Raw genomic sequence first — 10,371 nt, forward strand, 5'->3', positions numbered from 1 at the left:
ATCCGACTTATTTATTACCCGGAGTATCCGAATTCTCGACCTTTTAAACCAAAACAAATAAAGCATCATAACAACAAAGCAGCTGTCGGTGTAAATAATTTAGTTAACAATGTTATGTTTTGAAGGTTTTTATATCCCATTATACTCTTGTTTACTACAAAACAAACAATAGCTCTGTAAAATGAAATAGTTTTCCATTTGTAAAAGTGCTCGGTCAATAAATGAAATAGTTTTAAATTTAATCATCCTTAATAAAAGGCAGATGATCTTACCAGCATCATGAAGAAAATACGAATCAAGGATCCGAAGAATCCAAAACAAAATGTATAACTGCAGCATAGTAGTAATTATTCATATTTTCGGGTCTAGGTATTTGCTACGAACATGAAATACTCTTTTTTTGCATTTTTCTAGCATACGTGCAGCACCAACTAAAGCAGGCGTGTTGGCATAAGGCAGTAAACAGAACTGTCTGGTTATGTTATAAGGTGTTCCTTAAGAATTCATATAGTAAAAACATAGAAATACACTGCAATTCAGGTAAGATTTTGCGCAGCATTTGCAATGCAAACAACTTAAGCTACAGGAATATATAAAGGGCACACGAACAAAACGTTGGTCGTTAGAAGTTCATTGAACGGATTTCGTTTCATCTACGATTGCTTTTTGTACAATTAAGGCATATAGCGAGGTGCTAAGAATGTGCGAAAACCACATACGTTAGCACACAGAAATTGCATCGTTTTTGCAGAATATAAAAAAACATTACTCAAAAAATTTTGATTATTGTACGTTTATAGTCGATCCATTAATCTGGCAAATATTGTCCCTATACGGCCCGGTAAAGTTGTATAGAAAACGAATTGCTTTGTTAAATATTCTATTTTAAACAACCATTTGTTGTTCCAGTGACGTTTGATAAGGATTAGTGCAATCAACGTACAACACCATAAGTAATCATTTAAGGCAGTGATGTCAAACTCATTTTGGCTTGCGGGCCGGTTTGCAAAGAAAAATGATTTTGCGGGCCAACATTTAAAAAATCACTTCAGTGTTGGAAAACATACATGCCTACTTACCGTAGTAGACCGTTCTTCATGATTTAACACCTTGAATGCCGCGTCACCCAAAAAGTAAGTGACGGCAAACTTTGTTGACGGCCATGTCACCCACTTTTGGGTGCCGGAAAGAACGCTTGATTTTAAAATGCAATTTTTGAATATGTAGAATAGCTATTATGCACAAATATAAAATATATAACCAAACAGGAACATGAATGAGCGTAAAGAAAGCCATAAGTTTATCACAAACCTAGAACGTGAATAATTAGAGCCGGTGCAACTATTGCTAACACATTTCAGCAAGTCACGCTTAAATCGTGGCATCCTGTGGTATTTTCTAAAAAACGCTTGGCACTCAAGGTGTTAAAATAATAGTTACAAGGGGCGTAATTCATATCCGTTGATTCATACTCAAATGTTTATACCTATCATATATATCTTAATTCCATGTTTTACAAATACGTGTATTCCTTTGTATATAATCACAGGGAAAAGTTAGCTGGAAAATGAATTTAATTCGAGATTATGGAAACAGTAATAGTAATTTCTTCTTCATGCATGGCTCAACAACTGGTGTATAGTCAAGGCTTGCCTTGGTAAGCTAAGCTTTCTGTGACTTGAAATTATAACTTCACCTGATGGTCCTTCAACTCCAGTTACTCCAGTTTCGCAGCAACAGTAAAGAGGGTTTAAAATTAATATTTTATCGCATGTGATTATTAAAAATTACAAGTTTCCTGATTTACCTGACAGCTGCTTTCTCTTATCTTCTACTAATTTTTGAATATTAGGTTTTATTGTTTGGCCCCACTAACTTTTACTATTGAGATGGCTTTGTGATAACCTTGAACGCATTTTGTTCTTATTGATATGCATTTCTGAAAAAAGTTGTTCGCAAACATATGTTGTGCCAAACATTGAAAATATTTTACCAGCCAGTTCAGATAAATAAGGATACTTTGGCACCAAACAGGGGTAAAACTCATGTACATCAAGCAAAATAAATTTCTCTTTAATGTGCGTATCACATTGCAAATCTATTAGTTCCAGTTGATATTTTTCAGGAGCTATTAAGGGATCTATTTGAAACGGTGAACAAATAATATTAAAATCTCTTTCAAGTTTTTTAAATATTTCGAATCTTTTCAAAATCTAATCGCAGCTCATCAATTTTCTCTATGTACAAATGTTTGTTCACGTTAATTATATTTAGTGGAAATGTCCGAAGGTTTCTCAAATGCGTATAACTATAATGAATTATTTGTGTTTTCCAAAGCCTTAATTTGATTTCAAATGCTTGAATATTGTCATAGTACTGGATTACAATTTTATTTCACCCTTTTAACAATAGATTGAGTGCTTTTATATGACCAATTATCTCGGATAAAAAGGCCAAGTCTACAATCCAAATTTCGTCATCCATTTCAACAATTGATTTTCCTTTACTTTTCATGAAAGATTTATACTCCTCGCGAAGCTCAAAAAACCTTTGCAGCACCTTTTCCTTGCTTAACCACCGAATTTTTGTATGATAAGGTAAGCCGTGTGGAATTTCACTCTCTTTAAGCATGTTTTCGAATTGCCGGTGATTAAAACCTTTCGCTCTTATCAAATTAACGGTGCGTATAACCACGTCCATAACATAATCTATCTGAATAGTTTTGGCACATAACGTTTCTTGATGTAAAATGCAATGGAAAATCCAAATATTTCCTCCGTTCATTGATTCTACTTTTGCTTTAATTTTTATTACAACCCCAGACTTTTTTTCCAATCATGGCAGGTGCACCATCGTTATCCACGCTTACAAGACGTGTCCAATCAAACCCTATCATATCTAAAGCATCTCGAACTGCACAAAATATATCCGCTGCCGTTGATGTGTTTACCAAAGGTACCAGCTGAACAAATTCTTCTGTGATATCCAGCGAAGCATTTACGCCCCTAATGAATATAGCTAACTGAGCGATATCGGTGATGTCGGTACTTTCGTCGATGGCAATTGAAACCGCCACAAAATCGTTTACTTTTTCTTTCAGCTGATTGTCCAAATCAGCTGTAAGGTCCGAAATTCTGTCGGCTACTGTGTTTCTGGACAGACTTATTGAGTTCAAGTCACGTCGTTTCTCCGGGCAAATATTATCTGCAGCTAATAGTATGTATCGTTTTATGAATTCCCCTTCCGTGAATGGCTTTGATAAGATAGCAATTTCATTTGTTATTAGGCAGCTAGCTTTCACTGCACCTCCACTAATTTGTTGCGGTTTGACAAAACAAAATTACTGTTTTTTTGATTGCAACATCAGCTTTTTCACTTCTTCGTCACGTTGTGGCCCTTCAAGTTTTCCCAATTTTTCCTTGTGTTGCGTGTCATAATGTCGACGAATATTGAACTCATTCATTACGGCAATAGTTTTCCCACACACCAGACTAACAGGCCTACCATTTTGTTCTGTAAAAAGGTAGGATAATGTCCACTCGCTATTGAAAACTCTGCACTCAGTGTCGACTTTCTTTTTTTAGCCATAGACATTTTAATAAATGATATTAAATAACTGATATTGAATTGTATCACTAGTTTGAACTGATCGCTTTGGTGGTTGAAGTGATTTTGAAAAGGAACCCAATTCAGATTTGGTTTTTATACGTTCTTTTGGCAGCAAAAAACAAGCAAGTTATTTCCTGCTGAGGTTATTTGAAGACAGTGGCAAAATACATTTCACGTTAATTTCTAGTTCGCTTATTCTTGGAAACTAATTCTTCATACATCTACAAACAACAAATTCGTACTTTTGACTGCTGGCCATTATTGGGGAGCGGTCGCAAAGCTGTCCACAATAAGTCGATAGCTGACTTCATTTTCAGGGAATTTGAAATGCTGAAGTAAAATTCCACCTTGCATTCACGGTGACGACATGTGTTTTTACATGAAAAAAAATACACTTGGGAACGATAGCACAGAATTGACGCAGTTGATAGAGTGAATCAGCCCTACCCTTCTTCTTTTTCTACGTTTCCTGTCCATATGGTCTCCACAAAAACAAGCGCATTCCAGGAACCTGTTTCAACTTCAAGTGAGATTATCATAGGGTGTTAATTAAATGTAAATTGTGTACACACACAACAAATTCAAATTATTTTCAATTCGGTTTTTAATTTTTGCACAAAACCTAAAGAATCAGTAAAATGTAAAAGCAAACGAAACGCCCTAAAATGCCTTAAAGAAAAATGATCGTATCACTTATCTAAAAATGATCGTACAACTTTGTATACTGATGATGAAAGAACGAGGCCAACAGCGAAATTATTGATATATGTAAATTTCATTGTATTTAGTTTTATACATTTGTAAATTGTGTAAATGTTTGTACTTTTTTTGTCCAACATAAATAAAATATAGTGCAGAAATTCTGCAAAAATATTAGTAAAACAAACAATACGTAATACTGCTTACTTCACAGAACTACTTTACTACACTACATGATATTTTCTCAAACATATGAATACACATTTGAAAAAACGAGGGCCGTCAAATTTGAACGGTTACTCTTTAGAAAGACGCTCTTTTTAAAATGTGTAACAGAATGATTTCATGCGTTACCTACGGTTACTAACGCTCGGTCAAGGGTAAGATGATTTGGGTTCAAATCACGACGTTGCCGCTCCCGTACGCAGAACAAGCTATTTGACTACGTAATTGTTTCAAATCATAGACAGTCTTAAAAATATAGATCTCGGCCGCACAACAATTGAGTCATTCAAGAAGAAACACCGTTTTTGCAAAGCTTTTATTACGATTTGGTAGTTTAGCTATTTCGGCCTTTCTGTACTACTATGCTTGAAATGACACTATAACATCAACTATTGATAGCCAACGATAGGCCATATGTGCTTTATACATAACTTTCAAATAGTTCATGGCGCTTCAGCCGTCCCGATTGTATCTCTGTGGTCGTTATCATTCCCGTCGATTTTAAACATTGTAAATTCCACAGAATGAAACGATTCAAGCGTTTCTTGCTTATATGTGTTAGCAACGGTGTTGCACCGTTTCTAATTCTTCACGTTCTACGTTTGCGATGTATATTTGGCTTTCTTTATGTTCTTTCGTATTTCTGCTTGGTCATTATAATAAAATATAAGAATAATAGCTGTTCTAAAAATTCAAAAAATGTATTTTAAATAAAGCGTTTTTGCTGAAACTGGGTGACATGGCATTTTGGAAAATTCGCCGTCTCCCATGTTTTGGGTTACGCGGCACTCAAGGTGTTAAATATGTTACACATTCTATGGGTGATGTATACTTGATAGCGCTACTATTTTTAGGGTCCGATTAAATAATAAGGGATGGTGGGGGGCGGGATGAATATTGCGTTTTTACCTAAAAATGTATTTAAGCTTTCGTCACACAGCATTGATTGGTTTCTAGGGAAATTGGCTCCTAATGTTATGCGTTACGATATCTTGACAGCATTTTACAGTGCGACAGCCGAAATTATTGTTTTTCTTTCGAGCAAACATACTATCATTTATCGAGTAAATATTATTCAATATGGCAGTTCATGGCAAAAATAATTTGTTTTGATTCTATGTGAGTCATAGCGTTATTTCATTCCGTTGTGTTTTTTCATCACCAAATTGTTTGCTGTGTGTTATAATAACATAAAATATTAATTTGATATGTTTTTCGCGTAATGTTTTAATCGACAGAAGAATAAACAATGCAAGGTGAGAAAAGAAAAAAAGCCGTTGTAAGACGATTGAGGCTACGTTGCCTTGGTTCGTTTGTATCGTTTATCTTGGATCGTTTTGTATTATTATCAGCTGAAATAATAATTTGGTATGATTTCAATGTATTTTTTTACTTCATTGTAGAATCAACAAAGAATGGGTGTGAAAATAAAAATGCTACGAATGAGGTTAGGTTGCGTTGTTTTGACGGTTTCGGAAAATTAAAACGTAATTAAATTTATAAAACGATGTAGAAACTTTTGCATTATGTTTGAATTCTGCAACAAAACCTATTGAATTTGTACGATTATAATTAATGTTGTAATCAATAATTTGAAATGAGCGATTTATTCTACCCGTTTGGTTGCAAACGAATAATCATTTTCTTGTTTCAGTAGTTGCGGTATAGAATTAAGGCTGCATGTGTAGAAAAGATCAGTAAATTAAAAATAATTTTATGCAAGATGACTCGATTCAATGATATCATTTGTATATGTGAGCCAAATTGTTTGTTGTGTGTTAAAATCGCATAAAATCGCACAATGGAATGAAATAACGATATGATTCACATAGAATCTGAAGAAAAGACGACACGTTTGCTCCAGTTGGACTTTAGAACACGAGTAAGTTAATTTCTAGTTAACAAGCAGTATATATACAGAAATTGATAATTCCAACACACTCCCTCAATTTTTAATAACTTTCATTCCCAAACCCATGGACGTAGAAATAGCGACTTCGCAGGTAAGCCCTTGCTCACCTCGTTTGAAGCCTCTCAAAAGGTGCGCAAGTCACGCTTGTCGAACTCGCACTGCATAATTTCCGTCTCTGCGATCTTCTGGCACTTGTCCAACTCCTTCTTCCAGTGCAACTTCTCGCTCGCCAACGCCGAAGAAAACGAGCTCTGAATCGAGAGCTCTAGCGCCTTCACACGCACCTCATTCTGAATGTCGGCGATATGGATCTTCTGCTCCGCCTGTTCACCGATACGCTCGATCTCCCGCTGGTGTTCCTTCTCCAGACGCTTCATTCGATGGGAATGCTCCTGGTTGCACTCGTTCTTCGTTCAATTCTTCCTGCATACCAGTTACGATGGCATGTTGCTCCGCCAATGTGGCCAACAAGCGAGCATTTTCCTGCATCGCCTGGTCGATCTCGCGACTGGTGTTGCGGCCTTCGATGACAAGCTCGTTTAAACCGTCCTCCATCAGCTTGATCTCGTCGGTCTTTTTCTGCAGCAAGTAGTTTTCTCCAGTGCCTCTAGCTCCATCTTAGTATCGTGCATCTCGCTCAGCTCTCTCTCTCTCTCTCGTAGTTATGGTGCAGATCGCGGATCTCCTGTTCGAACTCCTTCACCTTTTCCAGCGAACCCTCCATGATGTGCTGCAGCAATTCATCCGCCTTCGTAATGTTGGTCAATTCACGCTCCAACAGCACGATCTGCATCAAAAGTCTTTAGTCTTTTGCGGCCAGCAGGTTCACTCGCTCGAGCTCCGATCGCTGGCACTCCACACGCAGCTGTTCAACCGTCGATTTTAGATTCTCGTTTTCTTCCCGAGCCTTCGTAAGTGCCTACTTATTGGCGCCGATCTTGTTTTACAGCTGTACGATCGAGGGCATCTTGCTCACGCCGTCGATCGACTTTTAGGTGGCTCCCGTCACTGGCGATTCCGTGGCCAGACAACTAATCTTTTCCTCATCAACTGCAATTTTTGACTTTGGCTAATCCTCGCATTTTTGCATTTCTTTGATAGTGCCCGGTAAATTTTCCACAAAACTTGAAACATTTAGCGCGAATCCGATCAAATCGTAATCTTTATCCCAGTTCGAGGCCACACGACTTCTGATTAGGCAGGGACTTAGCACTTCTCTCGAATGTAGACTGTCAAACGATTCTTCTGCTGATTGTACGCTTTCGGAATCAGTTTCTCTTTGTATGTTCAAATCGAGATGGTTTTGCATTCTGTCATCCGATATTCGTATCGAATCACGCATACTCGTACAATTGTCTAAGTATGTCTAATTTTCCACGAAAATAACATCGCGCGCTACGGCACACCGCTTTCTTTTCGGATCCCAAATCCTTTAACCATTCGTTTAATAAACAATGAAAACACCTCCCATGACTTAAAGTCAAACTTCAGTCGTTGTTCCTTTGGAATATGAACATGCACATTCGCACCAAAAACTCTATTATTATTTACATTCGGTTTTTGGTTATACCAAACCTCATACGGTGTGATGTTGAAGCCAAAGACTTCGCTGGACATCGGTTTGTTATAAAGCGGCTGTTTGAATACCTCCCCAAAATCTTTTATCCATACTGACACTTTTCAACATGGCACGTACCATTTCTATCAGAGTTCTGTCAACTCCAAGTTCGGACAAACTCTACTTTGTTTTGTTGCAAACTTGTTTGTAATTCGATGACCATCTTATGTCGCACACGTTGCTTCAATTCTTCTGCGCTTAGATGACCAAACCGTTTGTGCCATAACGCACAGATGGCAGCTTCACTCGTGCATTTGGTATGTAAAGTACGTTCTCGAGGAATATAGTTATACACCTCCCACGAACAGAAGAGAATACTTCACGTCACCCTTTCGCCCGGCAACTATATTCACACCTTGTTTTGATAGAGCTATTTTCATAGGTTTCTGCATTGTAACCAGACTCTCCAGTAAGCTGTGATCGTTTGGCATATGTGTCGATGAACCAGAATCAACAATCAAAATCACCTTTCATGATTTTCTGGGAATCAAATCACTACCGATAAAACAAACACTAACACCACCTTGATTTTTACCAGAATTGGTCTGTTGTTTTGTTTTCCTTTGTGCTTTGCTTATATGCTTTGTATTTTTATGCACAGTCCCCCACTTTGTGGCCTATTTTCTTACACCCGAAACACTTCAACTGTGCATAATAGGCATTGTTTCTAGAATCGTAACTATCATCGAATATTCTGGTTTTAGTGATAACAGTAAATCGTTTAAAAAAGACTTGTCTTGTTTTAGAAGCATTATCTTTCTTTTTACACACATTCTGCGGACCAAACTTTTATGCTCGAATGCTTTCTGTAGCGTATCCCTTATTTCTTTGGACGTTTTGCTTTGCTGTATATACTCCAAGTGTGTCTCATTGATTCGCGAAATCAATAACGATTTGCACTTCTTATCCTTTTGAACTAGTTCATCAGAACTTTCCTTAGTCGATGGCGCAACAGATATACAATCAATCAAACCATGTTCTTCAAGCACGAACGATATTCTGATTTTCCAAGAAGGATAATTCGTTCCATCAAATAACGGAAGTGGATATCCATGCTTTCTACCGGCAATTGTTCACTGTTTATTACACTATTCTCGTTTTCCTCCGCCTTGCCTTTTTTTTCAATCTTCTTATGAATTTCTTAGAGCACGTCGGCTGTCGCTGCCAATACTGTTCAGACTTAGAACTTATTGTTAATCACAACACAACGCGAGGCTGGGCCCATAACCTGAAGAAAAGACGACACGTTTGCTCCAGTTGGAGTGTAGAACACGATTAAGTCTATTTGCAGTTAACAAACAGTATATATACAGAAAATGATAATTCCAACAGAATCAAAACAAATTAACTTTGTCATGGACTGCTAGATTGAATAATATTTACTTGATAAAATGAACTGTGGTATGTTTGCTCGGAAGAAAAACAATAATATCGGCACTGTAAAACGCTATAACGATATCGGGATAAATAGCATTTGGCGCCAATTAAATCAGACACCAACCAATGCTGTGTGACTAGGGCTTAAATACAATGTTACCTATATCTACATATATATATATATATATATATATATATATATATATATATATATATATATATATATATATATATATATATATATATATATATATATATATATATATATATATATATATATATATATATATATATATATATATATATATATATATATATATATATATATATATATATATATATATACATATAAATATTTATATATATATAATATATATATATATATATATATATATATATATATATATATATATATATATATACATATATATATATATATATATATTCATATATATATATATATATATATATATATATATATGAATATATGTGTATATATCTATATATCTATATATATATATATATATATATATATATATATATATATATATTTATATATATATATATATATATATATGTATATGTATATATATATATATATATATATATATATATATATATATATATATATATTTTTAGGCGATCAAATAGTGTTGTCCACTTTCATAATATTTATTTTTTCAGGTTGGTTAGAAGATGGATTTGTTATCAAAAAGCAGGATGTGAAACAAAACGAGAATTTGTGGAAAAATGCAAATGTTCATCATGCTTTCACTACTGGACGGCGACCAAATCAATCGGGATTTTCAAAAAAAATTCGACCAAAAGGCCCCAGTCAAACACTAAAGCAACCTGGAAAATTAAATTTAAAAAGTTTTGCTATAGTCAATGAGGCTATAGCTCGAATGAATATTGGTGCAGTAGGAAATGA

The 10,371-nt window shown here is 35.4% G+C and overlaps 1 protein-coding gene across 1 annotated transcript in view; it reads left to right on the forward strand.

The window, feature by feature from the left end:
• The window catches only part of LOC128729040 (rho GTPase-activating protein 190), a 63,317-nt gene that overhangs the window by 33,300 nt on the left and 19,646 nt on the right, over positions 1-10,371 (forward strand). Inside the window, exon 6 of the mRNA XM_053822687.1 lies at positions 10,125-10,355. Within this exon, the coding sequence (XP_053678662.1) occupies positions 10,125-10,355 (231 nt within the window). The remainder of the gene's footprint in view (positions 1-10,124; positions 10,356-10,371) is intronic.

Source organism: Anopheles nili, chromosome X (genome assembly GCF_943737925.1).
Source record: "Anopheles nili chromosome X, idAnoNiliSN_F5_01, whole genome shotgun sequence".
In the NCBI taxonomy this organism is placed as follows: Eukaryota; Metazoa; Arthropoda; class Insecta; order Diptera; family Culicidae; genus Anopheles; species Anopheles nili.